At 40.0% G+C, this 18,140-nt stretch overlaps 1 protein-coding gene across 1 annotated transcript in view; it reads right to left on the bottom strand.

The window, feature by feature from the left end:
• PTPRM (protein tyrosine phosphatase receptor type M) overlaps positions 1-18,140 on the bottom strand; it is a 777,217-nt gene that overhangs the window by 389,455 nt on the left and 369,622 nt on the right. The window contains 1 exon segment of the mRNA XM_080821527.1: positions 12,783-13,076. Coding sequence (XP_080677653.1) covers positions 12,783-13,076 — 294 coding nt within the window.

Raw genomic sequence — 18,140 nt, 5'->3', positions numbered from 1 at the left:
ATAAGAAATTGCCAAGCTGACTGGCACAGTGGCTGGACGGTTCGGCATTCTCACTGGCCACGACTGAGAGTTCCTCTTGCCCCACATCCATACCAGCAAGTGCATGTGTCAGTGTTCTGGATTTTGGCCATTCTAATAAGTATGTAGCACAAGGGTACACCTGCATTACTCCAAATCAGTAATTCCCAACCAGCAACATCGGCCCCATTTGGGAATCTGTTAGAAATATAAATTCCTGAGCTTGACCCCAAACCTACTGAATCATCAACTCTGGAGTGGGACCCAGCAATCTCTCTTGTAATGAAGCTTCCAGGTGATTCTGACACACACTAGCACCACTGAACTACATTAAAGTTTGAGAGTAAGGACACTAAGCCAAATAGTTCATAAAAATCTCCTGGCTCTTATTATTGGTCCTTAATTGGCCTAATAGACTGAAAGAAAGGAGTGATATTCTGGATGTGAGGAAATGTTTCTCTTTTCCTTTCTGGAAGATCTGAACAAAGCAATGTTTTCCTAGTTGCTTCCAAAGGCCACATGACGACCCTGAAGAAGAGCAGCACAGGGTTGAAACCAGTGCAAGGGAGATTTGGAAAGAACTCATGGCCCTGGTAATACTACTGAGCAATTAAATCAACACACTGTCAAGTGTGACTTATCTATGGACTTACTGTTACTATAAGGAAATGCATGTCCTTATTAATCTGAATGAGCTGGCTTTATGTTATTTGCAGCCCAAAACATCCTGATGAAAACAATTTATTTGTCAAGTCTGCCCTAACGTGTATGTTTAGCCTACACTCTTCGGGTAATTTTTGCAAGCTCTGCTTCACTTAAACAGGCATGCACTGAAACCAATGGAAGATCTTATAAATTGGAAAGTCATGTGCATGGGCAAGGTACTGACTTGTTTTACTCTCCACTGTATTCCCAAAGCGTAGGAGAGTACCTATCAAATATCAGAGTCTTAATAAATATCTGTCAGATAGATGAATACGTGAATGAATAGATGAAGCAAACCAGAATAAGGGGTAGAGGGTCCTGTAATTCGGTTATGCCCACTCAGCTTTCATACTGGCTGTCCTTTTAGCTGGTTTCCCTGTGGTCACTGGATATGCACCCCACCTCATACAGCCCTCCAGAGCAAAGGTGAGAAAAGATCATCTTTCTCTGTACATCATTAAAGAGCAAAGGAGCCCTTCCCAGAAGCCTCCCCAGCCCTGTAATATTCCCTGCAAGGCCTTTATTTTTTTAAGATTTCATTTTTTTAAAGTAATGTCTACATCCGACATGGGGCTCAAACTCACAACCCTGAGATCGAGAGTTGCAGACTCGACTGAACCAGCTAGGCGCCACTTCCCTGCAAGACTTTTGACCAGAATTTCACAGACTTAAGATCTAAGTGCAAAAATAAACTCATTCTGAAATATTGTTCAAAGACAATGTGGAAAAATGCCTTCTAAAACAAGACTGGAAAGTGAGAAGCCACGAGGAAAAATAAAAGAGTTTAACTAACAGATACTACTTCATTTCTGGCCATTTCCTGATAATAAATTAATTTGTATTTGGATCGATTTAAATTCTAATGACATTTTTATCCTATATTAATGTATATGGACAGCCCGAAAGGATATGATAGATAGATTTAACTTTATAAATTTAAACATTTCTCTTTAACAAAATAGACCATGAATAAAGTCAAAAGGCAAATAGTAGAATGAGGGAAAATATTTGGAAAACATGTGATAGGCAAATGGTTCGCAACCCTACTACAACTAAAACACTCCTACAAAATGAAAAGGAAAATATTGGAAATGTATCCTAAGGATAGAAATAGATAATCTGATGATGAAAAATTATAAAAAGTCAATGAAAACATGAAAAATTGTGAAATGCAAGTTAAAAGAGTGACACATTATTTCTAAACCAATAAACTAAATAACAAAATTTAGAAGATCATTAATATTCAATGCTCAAAAGCACGTTCAAAAACCATCACTGTCACACCTCGCTGATGCTGGAAACTTCTGGAAAATAATCTGACAACATCTACTAAAAGCTTAAATGCGTTTATTTTCAGCCCACCAACTCTACCTTAAAACTGCAACCTCCAGAAATAAAACTATTTTAATATAAGGAGATATATTTATAGATATTTATTGAAATATTCATTTTAACAGAAAACAACACCTCCCTATCCATCAAAATGAGGAGAGCTGAGTGATTTAGGCTGTCCATACTCCAGAATAATAAATAGCTACTACTCAGAATGAGTTAAGTCTCTCTATACTGTACTAGACTCTAGCAACTAGAGAGATGTTCACTGAATACTGACAGATGTGAAATGAAGTTGCAGAATACCATGACAGTATGATCTCATTTGGTTAGAATTAGCAGTAAAGAACATATCTGGGACATACATGGATATTTATATGTCTAAATGGACATAGAGAGAGATGTGCAAAGAAAATACTTATTATTCCCAGGAGAGAAACTGAAAGAAAGATGGGGGAACCTATTTGCTTCTGTATCATTTGCCTTCTTATATGCTACCTATTACTTCAGTAGTTAAAATGGATAAGTAACAAGATATAAACATTAACAAATAAAATCTTATTTATGATGAATTCATAGTCCAACTTAGAACAATATAGCCTATTTCAAGAATTGTGAAATAGTAACATATAATACTTGACAGAAATATATATTAGTATGTGTATTATATATCTATATACTATTTGTAGCTTTTATACTGATAATTTAAGCTAGCAAGTGTTTTCAGTGCCAACTATAAGTGTGTGTCTACTGTCACTTGCCTAGTTCTATATGGAGGAAGTGCTACAACTTGGGTCAACAGAAATATTTTACCAGAATAGTTATATTACTTGTGTTACTCCTTCTACAAGTGTAATAACATGGTTGGAAGATCAGCAATTTTGATATCAAACAGTTCTATTATCATTCTTATTTTAATAATAGGTATAACCATATTTCTTAATAAAATTTCTTGTATTTGTAGTTTTAATTTCATTTATATGCATTATTCATTTTTAAAGCTTTCTATTCACTTGCAATTTATTCTAATAGGTAATGTAATTACAAGTTCTTTATATTCTTAAAATTAATTTATAAAAAATATTACCCAAACAAAGAAGTGTGGTTAACGCTCATAAACTAAAATCTTGACATATCATCAATGTTTCATAATCTCTTGTTATTACTGTGCAGGTCTTAGTTCTCATTTATCTTACTTCTTATTAACTTAGTTTTTAACCCCACAAGCAGCTTTATCCTTATGGAATGGAGGAGGCAATTTCCCATTAGAGGCCAAATGCCACAGAATGTGCTCAGATGAGTCATCTGTCCACATGAACAGGGACACATATGCTGACAGCTGGTTTGATAAGAGGAGGCGGAACCTGGGTTTGCTTAGGGAAGAATGAGTAGAAGCACACAGATGTCTGAGGTCAAAGATAAAATGCGTCTATTTCCCATCTCATGACACTGCTGCATCTGAAGTTCCAGGCACAAACATATGGCATACTGGTAAGTTAAGACTAAGCGAACTTTTCCTAGTATGTTCTGGAGACAAAGGCCCTCCTGAGACTAGGTGTTTCTGTTCTTCAGTCAGGGGCCCAGAATACAGGTAAGCCTGTCTAGAGGCAGTCTTCACAGTAGAAGATTTGACCTGTGCATTTGAGTTCCTCAGATCCAGAGCATCAGAAGAACCCCCATCTCTAGGTCCACATGGGTGGCTCAGTCAGTTAAGCCTCTGCCTTTGGCTCAGGTCATGATCCCAGGGTCCTGGGATCAAGCCCCGTGTAGGGAATCCCCACTCAGCAGGGAGCCTGCTTCTCCCTCTCCCTCTCTCAGTGTGCTCTCTCTGTCTCTCTCACAAATAAATAAATCTTACAAAAAAGAAAAGAGGCCTAATCTCTAATCTCATTCAAAAAGGGTCCTCAACTTTCCTGAGGTCTCTGGGTAAACAAGCAAAAGGAAAGACGTCCCCCCCAAAACACTCAGTCTTAGGCTGCCTTGCTGTGCTACTCAAACTGTGGTTGTCAAGCTTTGTGTGTTCTGGACAAACTTTGGGTGTTCTGGGGCAGTGCTCTTCAAAGGGTCAACCTGTCAAAAGCATTCCTCAAGTCAACAATAATCGCAACACATCCTCTCTCACAGAAAAACAACGTTGCACATGTGACTAAGGCATTCACACTTATCCTTTTTTCTTTGCCACCCTTCAGTGACTCTGGGTCATACATGGTGTTCTATCCTGACAACACCTGAAAGAGTAAAAAATGCAATGTCCCCCCAGGTTCCGGTGAGCACACAATCATTTTTTGACATTAGCTTGAGGATATACATATGCTTTTTTGTTTGTTTTACTTAAAGCAAAGTGAAACTTGATGTATATATCAAACAAAACCCAAACTACTCAGCTTAACAGTCCTACTGGAAGGTTTGCCATAGTATTCTGTATCCTCAGTGGTGACAAGTTTATTAATTTTTTAAACTGCCTACTTTGAACTCAGGGTGCACTAGGTGACCAAAGTATCCCCCTAGCCATTTTTCATGCATTAGTGCATTTACTTCTTCTGGCAGTGCTATGAAGAAGGAGCTGGCATCAGTGGAAAATGGACCAGAATTATCTGGAAGCTTAGGTCCAGAATGGGTAAGTAATTTGTTGAGCTATTTTTAGCTATTAGTATCAGAACCAGGACTCACCCCAAGTCAGTCAGCCTTGAAAGTGAAAGAAGTTAACCAATGGGTTTTCTCTTCCTTGGATTGATTCAAAATATTTACAAAGGCAGTAACAAAACCACAAACCTTTATGATTTAGAATGGTCAATCATGCTCTGAGTCCTGTCCAAAAACTCAAGCATTCAGTACATATTGAACACGACTGGGAATGCTGGTAGATTCTAAATGCTTACAGAGAGACTGTAAAACACAGCTTGACTGCATCATAATTTGATAAGGAACTAATAAGGCATTTGCTCTAATAAAAATTAATAATTTCATTATCAATACTTCCTTTTTTTAACAAACATATGACCCAGGACCTCTTTAAAAAATTGTCCAAAGAAGATTAAATATACGTCTTCCTTTTCTAGAAGATACCTACATGGGAAGCAGAGGTGCTCTCAAGCATTCTGGCAGCTTTAGGCCATCACTCAACATACTGTAGCTGGTGCTCAATTAGAGGCTGATTCAGCTAAGGCTGATGTTTCTCCACGATAGCAAACCCCTCTGACAGAGGCTGACAGATCAGAGCACTACAACAAGGAACGTGGTCAAGCCCCTAACTGACAGATGTACAAAATGTACCTGTAATGGTTTTGTGATTTTCTTTTTCAGTGTTAAATGGTCCATTAGACACAGCTGGGAGAGGCCAAAGGCCACTGACTGATAATCCCCAGAGCCTTCTCTTCATTTCTCCATCTCCTCAAATTTATTGGAAGCTACACAGGAAGCTGCCTACAAAGTTTTCCAAATCACGACTACATGTACTGTTAGCGGGCTCATTCTTCACAGTGCAGGGGCCTGCCTGATACCTTTCAGAGAACTATGAGAAGACTTCAAGTGTCACTGGAGAACTCTAAAAGCAAAAACCTCCATCTGGTCTCTTTGGAGCCCCTTCCAAACCTCTCCTACACAACCGCTTGAGTAGTTCTATCCTACACTGCCCCCTCACATGCCATGCCCTGGGGTTCACAGAGAGAGAGAGAGAGCCGACTCAGTGTTTAAAGGCAGCTGGACTGGAGGAGTGGGTATCACAAAGCCTCTACAGCATAAAGTCGGGCAAGGAAGGTGCTGAATGCATTGTAACCAAAAAAAAAAAAAAAACCAAAAAAGGTGCTGCATTGCTATAATGTTCCTGTCCTCTACCCAAATGCAAGGATGCTACTCAGTGTAATGTATTTATATCTAGCATCTAATAGGGAAGACACTTTTTATGTCCTTTTAATGTTTATAATTAAAAAAGGTTCTTAATGGTTTAATGTGTTGGAAATGCATTAAAAACACAATGCCCTTTGGCAGAGCTGTTTTAGAAGTAGAATTAGAACACTTTTTTTCCTGGTAAATAAACTTAAATTAAAAATAAATTATGTTCTATTCAGTGAGATCTCTGGCCTGTACTCCCTGTGAATAACATGCCATGGTTAGCTCTTAGAGAGGTTCCCACCTGCCCCTGAGTCCCCCGGGTCAGCCGTGTAAGTCCAGATATATATTGTAACACCAGTGGCAGTTTTGTATGGAAAAGACAAATTGGGCTATCCTTGATTTGGGAAGAAAACAAATCAGGTTTTGGCAGGGTTTAATTTCAGATCAGCCCCCTTCCAACCAAACTGATTCTTCTTCTCCCACAGGAAGAAACCAAGACTAAAAAACAGACAGACAGTGAGGCTGGCCTGCCATGGAACACACAGATCAGACAGGGTGGGCTTCACGGGGGGGTCCCCTTGATGAGACGCTATGGCGCCTCTTTGCCCATGCATGAACCTCATCCACATGTATGTAAAATGAGTCTCTCCAGTGTCACGTTTAGCAAACATGAGAATTAACATTTTCAAAGCAATGTTAATCTGAATCTTGTGAGACTTAGACCAGAGCAGGTAGGACAGAGGGAGCTACTACAGAAAGCATGCTAAAGACATCCTCAGGGTGTGATGAAAGACAATCTGATACTCTAGCCCTGAAGTGAACAGAACATTCCCATGGTCAGGGCTGCTGATGCTCTGCTCAAGTATGCAGGTGTTTCATCCATGCCCATGGCCAGGACACAAGAGAGCAAAGAGACACAAATATATTTGTTCTCATTCAACAGTTCGACTGCCATTACAAAGGAGAGGAGATACATGAAAACACACCATACTGGATTAGACACAAACTCAATCCTTCCCAGACCACAGAGCATTAGAAGGTATAGGGACTCAAAGCAGATGAGAAGCACGTCCCACGTCTCATGTCACTGAAGGCACTACAGATAAGACAGCTGTAACTGCATGTGATCAAAGCAACAGGGTAGAACAAAAATAAATGTTAATGTAACATATATGCAAAGATTCTATCACAATTATGTAAAAGGTTCTAATGAGGTTCCTACAGAACAAATATACATCTCTATGCAAATGAGTATAAAAATGTACCCACTTTATGAAGAGAATGGGACATTATAAAGAGCACTGTAATTTCTTGTATCACTTTCTATTCAGTGGTTGACGGGACGGCTGTACCATTCTGACACAGTACTTCCGGGTACTTATTTGTACCTGACTCTCCGAAAGCACAGCAGTACTACCTGCTTTAGTCGGCAGGACTTCCCTGAGTCATAAAGATGAAGCATTTTTTTAATACACTGAGCAGTATTAATTTCATTGAAAGCCCAAGCTGGTGCTTAAAGTCTCAAAATAGTTTACAAAGAATCACATAAACAAAGTATACACAATATAATTATCAGAGTAATTAAAAAGGTACAACCACACATACTATAATATGAATGAACCTTAAGGACATAATGCTCATGGAATGAGCCAGTAACGAAAGGACAGATTTTACATGGTGCCATTTATAAGAGGCACCTCAAGTAGTTAAATTCATAGAGACAGAAAGTAGAATGGTAACTGGCAGGACCTGTGAAAGGGGAGTTGGGGGATTTGTATGGCTAGAGAGCTTCAGTTTTGCAAAATAAATTAGTTCTAGACATTGAATGTACTCAACATTATTGAACTGTACACTTAGAAATGATTAAGATGGTAAATTTTATGTTATATGATTTTGCCACAATTAAAAATAACAGATAACCTAATAAAAAATCTGCTTCTCTCCATTCTGTCTCACTTTCTTTCTGAATAGCATTTAACATACCTCATGCATGTATGTATATGTATATAATGTATACATACATATATATATATATATACATATATATATATACTTTTTTTTTTTTTGACTGCACACATCATCCCTCAATAGATCACCTCTAATGGCAGATCTTACCCTGTTGCTCTCCCCTCAGAGGCAGGAGCAGTGCCTTGGAAATACGGGTGTTTGATAAATATCTCACGAGTAAATTTTTTTAAAGGTACAAGCTTTTTTTTTTCTTTTCCAGATTTTTAATGATATTAATTCTAAGAACACATTTCAGTTCAGCTTTATTTTCTTTTCATTCTCACCAATCTTTATTGCTAGGTCATTCATTTATCACCATCCTTTTAACTCCTGGGGCCAGTAGTTAGCAAGTCACTTAGACACAGTTAAACAATAACTAGGATACATAAAAAGCAATATCCCAAAATAAAACACATAAAAAGTCTACTGTGAAAATTAATCTAACATCATCTCCCATTTCTCTTTTTTAAGTAGCTACCACTTACTGGCTTGTGATACAGAGCTGCACATAATTATAGGAATGTAAGATATAATAGAAAATACAAACTAAATTATATTTTGCTGAAGTGGATACTGAAATAATTTCAACTCTCTGAGGTTACCCGACTATAGCTAAACTGCAAAATTGGAAAAATACCTGGGTATGTGTATCAATCTTGAAACTAGCTCCTTACTATAATCATTTTTTTAAATTACCCCATATAGGAAGAACATTTTATCACTTGTAAAATCCCTTTACAGGTAAGATCTAACCTCATCTTCACAAACACCTCTGATAGTCAGGGCCAGCGTCACCGCCCTTACTTAAGGAGAAGGAGAAGGAACCAGAGAAGCTAAGTGATTTGATCAAGGTTACATGAGGAGCACCTGTGCATATATTTGAAAATAATTTTCAGAAACACAAGAAGCAAGAGCTCTGGAAGTGTACTACCATACAATTCTTGAAAGAAATCTGACCAGGTAATGAGATTGCGTCTACTAGCCACACACGAAAATCAATTCTGTTGCTCAGAGAAGGACAATAAATACTGATCTTGCCATTTTAATGCAAGAGGCAAAATACATTTTCATGGGTGTCACCAAAACACAATAGGACAGGTCTCACTGGTACAGCACAGAAATGGAAACGGAGAGCTTGTCCAAAAGAAACAGATTTAATAGAAGAAATAAGAGAATGGCGTGTGTCACGAATGCAGTGTTCCACTGCACAGAATTCTGTGAGCCCGTGCTATAAAACTGGTCCTTGGATTCTCAATTTACCAGATAAGTAATATTTGTAACACATCTAGGGCAATGAAATCAGGTTGCTAACATCCAATTATTTTGACTGAAAATGTTAAAAGATTTTTTTTTTTTTTAATGGCAGTTAACTTTTATTGACCATTTGCTCTATGTCAGGTTCTGTTCTAGGTGCCGTACACACACAGGCTCCTTAGAGTTTCATGGCCACAATAGGAGATCTATATTTTGATCATCAGCCCTGTTCTATAGATAAGGCAGTGGAAGCCAAGGGAATGTCATCAGTGTTCCCATGGTACCATGTATAGCTCCGGGCAGAGCCAGAACTCAGTCTCTGGCAGCAAGGTCCAGAGCCCACATTCTTGGCTCTAATACCCTCTAGCATCATCATTTCATAAAAGGGATAGTTTAACACAAAAACCAGGCACCGTATCTCAAAATAAGAGTCATTTCTTCAAATTTAATCTGGTTAGCAGTATTAAAAACTCACTAGTGCCCCCCTTTTTGCTCAGACTTTCAGGGTAATAACATACAATGGATCATCTCTTTAGAAAGAGAACAACGCATGAATCAGAGAATCTTCATGTTGAAAACATCTGCAGGGTCACCCAGTTCAATCCTCTTCTGAATATAGAAATCACCTTCTACAATGTCGGGTTCTACTTGAATGGGTCAGCCACTGGAAACTCACTACTCATGATTCAGCTCTTGTCAAATTTGTACAGACCCTCTGTTCTTCCCCATCACCCTTCTAAATTCTTTCCATCGTTCCTCATTGGTGGAGCAAGGTTCCAGAACCTTTCCTAACCTAGATGCTATCCCTAGAGCATAGGCCATTTTGTGCTCTCTTAATAAAATACAGGGAGCAGAAATCAGTGTGATAATTGTAGGGAGGTTGATTAGCCCTAGTACAATAAGACTATCACCTTCTCCATCATGGGTGTTTGGCTTTCTTAATGCAACCTAAGATTATAGTAGGCTTTGTGTGGGGGGGTGGGGTGGGATAGTGGTAAGAAAATAACAGTACAGAGTGATATGGATCGTACAGTAGATTTATATGCATTTAAGCCAAATTCTCCATCTTTTTTTATGTATGTTGCTGCTAAATTTTATTACTCTAGTTCCATAGTAGTACTATTGGATTTTAAACCATAAGGATGAATGTGTAATTATTCCTACTACCCATCACCCTATCAGACTCATCCACTGATCAAGCTTGGCCAACGACAATTTCCAACTACTTTTCAGAATGCCTAGAGGCCCTCCCAGCTTATAACCTCCATGACTTGCTGCTCTCTGTGAGCCCCAAATGCTCACAAACCATCCAAGTTACAGTGGGGACCATCCTGCATTTTTTAGTCTCCAGTCTGCGGCACCGGTGTCCTTCTTTGTACCTCAGTCCTGCCTTCCACCATGTTCTACTGCTCACTGTGTTCATCAGTCTTATCTTCACATTTTCTAAAGAGCCTCAGGTCAAGGAAGGGTGAAACTATTTTTTTTTTCATACAGTAAAGAGAAATTTGACTTCACTTTCCTCACCCACCTCCGATGTCCCCCCTCTTTATTTCTAGCTCTGACTCTCCGACCTAACACACTCCTACTTTCTAAGACTGACTTGCCCAACTATAGCTGTTTCAACAATGTTCAAGGTCGGCACATGACACTCCAGGAATTCTATCAACCTCGGGTTGCAAACACTGAAAAAAGCACGCTTTGTCATCAGGCTCCCTCGCTTACATGAGGTTGAACACTTTTGAAGGCATAGTGTTGGTATGCAAATGTCAATTCAGAATTGGTTTTAATTTCTTTAAAAGTACTGACAGTCTAGGATAAAAGGTATGTTGTCTCTTTGAAAGTTGTATATGTACGTACACATCAAGCAGCAATAAAAAAATTCAAGCATTCTATTCAGGGGAAATGTATGTAACAGTTGTGTCAGTAGCTGAAATACACAGGCAGAAAACCAAGAGATAAGACAAAATCTGTAAGGGAGAACAGGACTGGAAACATTAAGTAGGCGGGGTTGTTAATGATGAGAATGAAACAGATGGCATCCTCTCTCCAGTCTAGACAATGGAATTCTAACCCTTTTTTGGACAGCGAGGGAGACTATATATTGCTGTGCCCAAAATAGGATTCCTTAAAATCACACTGAAGTGAAATAGCACTAAATGTACTGCTCATGGAGAATGCTTGGAGGACAGAAGGTCCCGCGGGCTCCCATGTCCCCACTCATAATAAGGGGGTGTCAGCAACTGCCTGGGAGCCTTCACAAGGCAGTTACCAAATCAATAACAGGTTCGAAAGGGAGGACTCTACTGTGAAATGATATATCTGGTGTTAAACATTGCTACTGTTTGCCCTGTAACAGATGATAGGATCATATAAGAAATTATTTCACAAAAAAAGAAGGGCAGTTTTATTCCACTAAAGAGATAGGGGAGATGACATCATTTGGAAACCTGAGGAAGAGAAAGCACTTTCAAACTCCTTTCTCCTTGGACCTGCCGGCCCAGGTTTTGTGAAGGGCCTGTCCAGAGCTGCAGTTTATTCCAGAAATCCCACACCTGGTGGTGGATCTGGGAAAAAGACATAGGGTTGGCTAGAACTGGCCCATCATGAACCCCCAGAAGAGAGCTGCTCCCTCTTCTAATGAAATTCAACAACAACAACAACACAAGCACAGAATTTGCCTACGAGTGTTGATCATGCAGAAGCAGTATACAACCTATTATCATCATTTCTCCTCCTGGTGAGGGGAAGACTGTTCTCTGAGAACTTTCAAAACTTAAAAAAAATAAATGACACATATGGTTGGGTCTACTTACATAACGTTACCTGAAGAATCAGTTAATTCCATACAAATTTACTGAACCACCTCACCTCAGCCCACCATTCAATACAGAGATCCTTCACGTCACCGAGGAAAGAACACTGGAGTGTCCCAATATATCATTTCTCTCTACTTCCCTAGCAGAAAGTAGCCACACAGAAACAGCGCTAACACCTTTCATGGGAGCTTTCTTCAGGTTTTGATTTTTGCAAGGTGCTACATCAACCCTACTTTATTTAAGCTGTGGACCGGGTTCAGCATAGTCAATTAGAAATTTATAATCTCAACTTGAAGACTGCATACAGCCCACAAATCACCCTGGCTTAGTTTACAAATGGGCCCCATGTCATTGGCAAGCAGCCCCCCCATTAAATATCCATCAATAAAAGCACAGCTTTAAAGCTATCTCTGAGTTAGACTGTTATTCCAATGCCCCTCCAGGCTAAAAGCACATCAACGGTGAACATAAAACAAGGGGACCAGGGTGAGAGGATCTGACCTAAGCGCAGACATCACTGAAGGAGACAGTTTCTGTCAAATGTAGGGAGAATTCCTACACAAACTAGATGACACTCACAGAAAAGTATAAATAAAAAATAGGGTAAAAAGAAGTGGAGGTTGCCCGTAGATACCAAGCTTTGAGGTCGCCAAGTCCACAGGCTGCTGTCAGGCTACCGCTCAGAGGTGAAGGGAATTATTTGTTCCCACAGAGGATGCTGACGGAGCTGGGGAAGCGTATTAACCACCTGAGAAACACAATGCTGCAAGTCAACACCAGAAAGACAGTAGCGACTAGTCCCAGGTGTCCCTCACTCACCGGCACACTTTGTCCTGGTTCTGAGAGCTGGCCCAGGAGACCCAGTGCCGCCCTCCCCCGGCCTGGTGAGCAGCACACTGATCTCGTACTCTGTATCCGGGTCGAGGTGCCCGATTTTGTAACTCGTGGAATCCACCGGCTGCCGGTCGTTCCAGCTCCCACTCGCTGTGCAGTACTCCACCTCTCGGGCGACAATGGGCCCGTCCCCGTTGATGGAGTTGGCGTTGAGTTGAATCCAAAGGTAGGTTGCCCCCACGGAGGCAAGTTGAGGTGGGGCGATGGGAACAGGGGGCTCTGGAAGGCAGATCAGAGAGCCATCTTTCAGACACGCTGCCCTTCAGTTTTAAACCAGCTGAATGTACATCAATTATTAAAATAAAGAAGCTGTGAATATGTCAGGAATGAAGTGATGAGAATGGTTTTGTTTAGGTGATTAAGAAAAATCATACTGGTGAAGTCTTTCCCCGTGTTCAGATTTGTGAAAAAAAAAACCATCTTTAAAACCCAAGCTTGCTCAATCAAGTAGGGATACCCCCAGTTTGTTTTAGGACACAACTCATTTTTCTCAGACTCAAAGGATCTCCCCCGCTCAAAAGTAACTTGCTAAAGCTTTCTCAGTGGTAGTACTTAAGCTCCGCGAGGCACTCTATTGCCAAGATCCTTATTGAGAAGATCTTTGAAATCATCAAAGGTGCTAGTTACCTATCTCATTAAATTCAGTTTCCTTATATTTATTTTTCCAGATTTCATCAATTTTAAAACATGGCTGAGTTTAAAGTTTCTCTCATCCTAAACGCATTTCCAGGATGACTTCTTGCCCCCCAAGAGCCCCACCACAGTGGACTCATTCAGCCACAGAAGTAAATATTTGGATAAGAAAGCCTACCACTGCTTCTGTTCAAGGAGCCTATAGTAATGAGTCTTACGAAAGCAGCGAGTAGGAAGAAAAGCTCTAAAGGAAAGTGCAAGCCAGGCCCAGCTTGGTAAAATTCCAAGCAATCAATAGCAAATACTCTTCAAACCCGAGAAAATCTCTTTCATTGTTTAAAACCTGAGATGGACTCCTTTTCTGCATCATTGTCTGAGGAGGGAGAAATAGACAATCATGTTTTAAATAGTATTCCCAATCTATCAGTGAGGTGTTGGTTGAATAGCTTTGCCAGGCACCAAGTGAGGGCATCTTATATGCCCAGTGTCATGGTACATGATACCGGGAAGGGAGAAAACTGTATAAAATAGTGTATTTCTACCTTCATGAATCTCCATCTGAGGAAAAAAAAAATGTAAGTAAGATCTGGTGATTTTTATTTTTTATTTTTTTTTAGTTTCAGAGTAGAGTTTAGTGATTCATCAGCTGCTCATCCCATCAAGCATCCTCCTTAATGCCCATCACCCAGTTAGCCCATCCCCCCCACTTCCCCTCCAGCAACCCTCAGGTTGTTTCCTAGAGCTCAGCATCTCTTATGGTTTGCCTCCCTCTCTGATTTTTTCAAGCATGTTTCCACAGGTGGTTTGTGTCTTTTTGGGTGAGTGTGTGTGTGTGTGTCTGTGTGTATGTTTCAACTCCTCGGTTAGCACATTTGAATGCACACAAAACAAAGCCTGCTATGTTCCATTATGGGCATAGGCTGGCTTGCATATTGTAAATTCTGTCAGCCCCACAGTGGACACAGCCAACTGCTCAGGGTCCTGTTTCCTGCTGACAGGGATCTCATCGCAGCTAGGATCAACTGACCTTGGCCCTTGGGATGTTACCCAGTGGATCCCTAGACTAAGATGCTAATAACAACAGTTCTCTTTGTTGGGTGGAGGTGTCTTTGTTCTTTTTCTGTAATCAAGGTGCGATGAATCTTACTGACTTTCAAAAATAGCTGGGAAACCTCCTCAGACTGCGTCAACATAGACACTGAAGGCTAAATTGTAGTTCCAAGACTACAGGATTCATGGAGACTTACTAAAATATTGCTCTTACGGTTCAAAAACGACAACTTTGTGCTGGCTCTTCATTTCTTTAAACAGTTCTTACTCAACTCATCATGATTTAACATCAATTTATATCATTAGGCGATTCCTTGAACCGAGACATGAAATGGGCCTTTTATAGTATATCCTAAGGCAGTCATGGAGCCAGGCTGAAAGAGCGGTTAATTACTTTGAAGTTGCAAATGCTGGCAAGGGTTGCTGGGCTGCCATTCAAAATACAACTCAGGGGCAAGGCCACAAAGGTTAGTGAGCACACCAATTCATTTAGGATACTGTTGCTAGTATCCTAACACAGACATGATTTTAATGCTTGCTTGACCTGAGTATAGTTTCTCTATTAATTTCCCATGAAGAAAAGTGTCAAATATGTGAAATCAAATGAAAGGTCCCACTGGAAGCTGGAATAATTGCGCTAGACTTTCCAAGGGACTTTTAGGTTGCTGGAAGATTCCGTACGAGAATAAGTCAATATTTAAATTTTGAATAATTCCCAAAGTGAAGAACGGAAGAGGAGAAGGAAGGAAGTCCACCTATACTAAATGACAGTAAGCAATTTAAAATATATGATTCTAACGAAAGTGCAAGTTCACAATTAAAGTACAGTTGACCCTTGGGCAACACGGTTTGAACTGCATGAGCCCACTTATACATGGATTTTTTGCAGTGTTGTAAACATATTTTCTCTCCTTCGTGATTTTATTAGTAACATTTTCTTTTCTCTAGGTTACTGTAAGAATATAGTATATGACACACATACAAAATGTGTGTTAATAGACTGCTTATGTTATTGGTAAGGGTTCTGGTCAGCAACAGGTTATTAGTTAAGTTTCTGGGGAGCCAAAAGCTATATGTGGATTTTCAGTTACGCAGGGGTTGGTGCCTCCAACTCTTATGCTATTCAAGGCTCAACTGTAATTTTATTTTTATTTTTTAAATTAATTTTATTTATTTATTTGACAGACAGAGATCACAAGTAGGCAGAGAGGCAGGCAGAGAGAGAAGAGGGGAAGCAGGCTCCCTGCTGAGCAGAGAGCCCGATGCAGGGCTCGATCCCAGGACCCTGGGATCATGCCCTGAGCCGAAGGCAGAGGCTTTAAACCACTGAGCCACCCAGGCACCCCTCAACTGTAGTTTTAAACCAAGCCAGCAATGAAAGAATTTATACACATACAGATATATAAACATGTATCTAATGATAAACATATGCGAATGCCTAATACATACCTCACATAATTAAATGATACTGATACACATGCATATAGACACAAATTGTGGAGATTGTATAAATATTTTTTATGTCCCCTATTAGCAAAAGTGTGGTAGACATAAATAATATAGGAGTGACAGTTACTAAATGACATGGGTTTCCTTTGGAGGGGCTGGTACCAAATCAGGATGTGACCTTAAGAAAATTACAAGCTCTCTAGACTCTGGTTTTCCCATTTTTTAGAACATCAACACTCCACATATTACATGCATATAAAAAAGAGTTAAATTCTATACAAGTTGCCTCAAAAGTGTCACTGCATATTTTAAAGTAATTATCTTTATGTGTAAGGTAATGTCTACTTTATGTATAAGGTAATTATGTATCTTTATGTCAAGGTAATACTTTATGAAGCATAACATGCTAGTACAATTCAGCATGTTCTCTCTCTTTAAAATATAAAACATATGAAAAATACGGCCATAAAATTATAAGTGGAAGAAAAGTCAAATTTCAGATTTGAGCCACAACTGCAAGCCAGCTGTCCCTGGCTTTGGTTGTGTGCAGCAATGAAAAGAGGTGCCTGGACATTTTTATTTTAATCACAAGGAGCCAAGCTACCACTATGCCATCCTAAGACAGGAAAATGGGCTGTATAAATGTGAATAACAACCCATTCATTCTTTGTGCTCACGTTTGTTCTGGGAGACTAGCAATTTATGATTGACTTATGCCATCCAACAAATGAACTTATGCACAGAGGCCATTCTGAGCAAGGTTACGAGATTTACATTATACTGATAATGAAGCACGATGCCTCAAGAACAGGGCTGGTCACAGTGAAACGCTGGAGCGACTATCAGTCAGAAAATGGAACACAATCACAGAGAACTGAGCCGGGAGGAACATTAAGTACTAATAATGATAATAAAGAACTCAGCCATGGAACACTGAGGCTGCTGCTTTACTGGATTTGTTGGTAAATGCTGTCTGTTTTCTTCCTTCCTTTCTTTCTTTCTTTCTTTTAAGATTTTATTTATTTATTTGTCAGAGAGATAGAGAGAGAGCATAAGCAGAGGAAGTATCTGGAAGAGGGAGAAACAGGCTCCCCGCTAAGCAGGGAGCCCGATGTGGGACTCAATCCCAGGATGCTGGGATCATGACTTGATCCCAAGGCAGACGATTAACCAACTGAGCCACCCAGGCGTCCCTGGTGTCTGTATTCTACATAGTGACACCTCGCCTCTCAGAGAGCCTTCTGCAGACTAGGATAGGCGTTACTGTGAACAATTAGTTTTCTTATGGCTGTTAAACGTAATCTCAAATCTTAGCCAGACCAGCTAAAGTTTCACCACAAACTAAAATTCCTAAGAATCTGCTGTGACAAAATATATTAGCGGGGTAGATATTTCAAAATGCACAACATCAGTCCTTCCTGCTTGGGGGAAGGCTCACCAATAAACATTTCTCTCTTAAGTCAGGAGTGACCGATATTGGCAGCAGGGATTTCACAACAGAAGCATATACCAAAGTCACCTATAGATTTTATAAGAGAGGCTGCGTCCCCAGAGATTTTCATTTAATGTGGGTGTGGTGCAGGGAGGGAAGAAAAGCTGGGCGGGCATTTAGGTTTTAAAATCCGGAAAGAGGGCAGTGACAAGCATTCCTAAATGAAGTTCACTGATGCCCAGAAGCAGGGGGTAAGGATCACCTCGCCCTCCAGCATAGCCCTGACATGTGCCGGTGGCTTACTATGCATACTGTTCTAAGTGCCATTCATCTACTTTTTGCACTTGACCTTCCTAATCACCCCACAGGGAAGGTGACATTATTACTGTTTATTGTATACTTGAGGAAAGCACAGAGGAGGCAAGCCCCTGGCCCATGCCCACATAGCTAGTTCGGGGTTTGAACCCCGCAGTCGTTAAAACAGCTTACACAGAGAAATTTGCTGATACAAGGAAGAATTGATCCAAAAGAGATCAGCTTTATGTTTCATATTTAACAAATGCAATGGGGAAAAAATTCAAAAATGGGCATCATTCTGTTCTCCTAGGATAAAACAGCAATGGTCTACCACAAATTATCTAAAAATGCCTCACAGTGTATCCAGAAGTTCAAATCATTCTGTCTGGGACCGAGAATTGCCCTAGCAGTTTAATACCATA

This window comes from Martes martes (genome assembly GCF_963455335.1).
Source record: "Martes martes genome assembly, chromosome: 13".
In the NCBI taxonomy this organism is placed as follows: Eukaryota; Metazoa; Chordata; class Mammalia; order Carnivora; family Mustelidae; genus Martes; species Martes martes.
The sequence above is the reverse complement of the archived record's forward strand: the minus strand, read 5'-3'. Positions and strand labels throughout refer to the sequence as shown.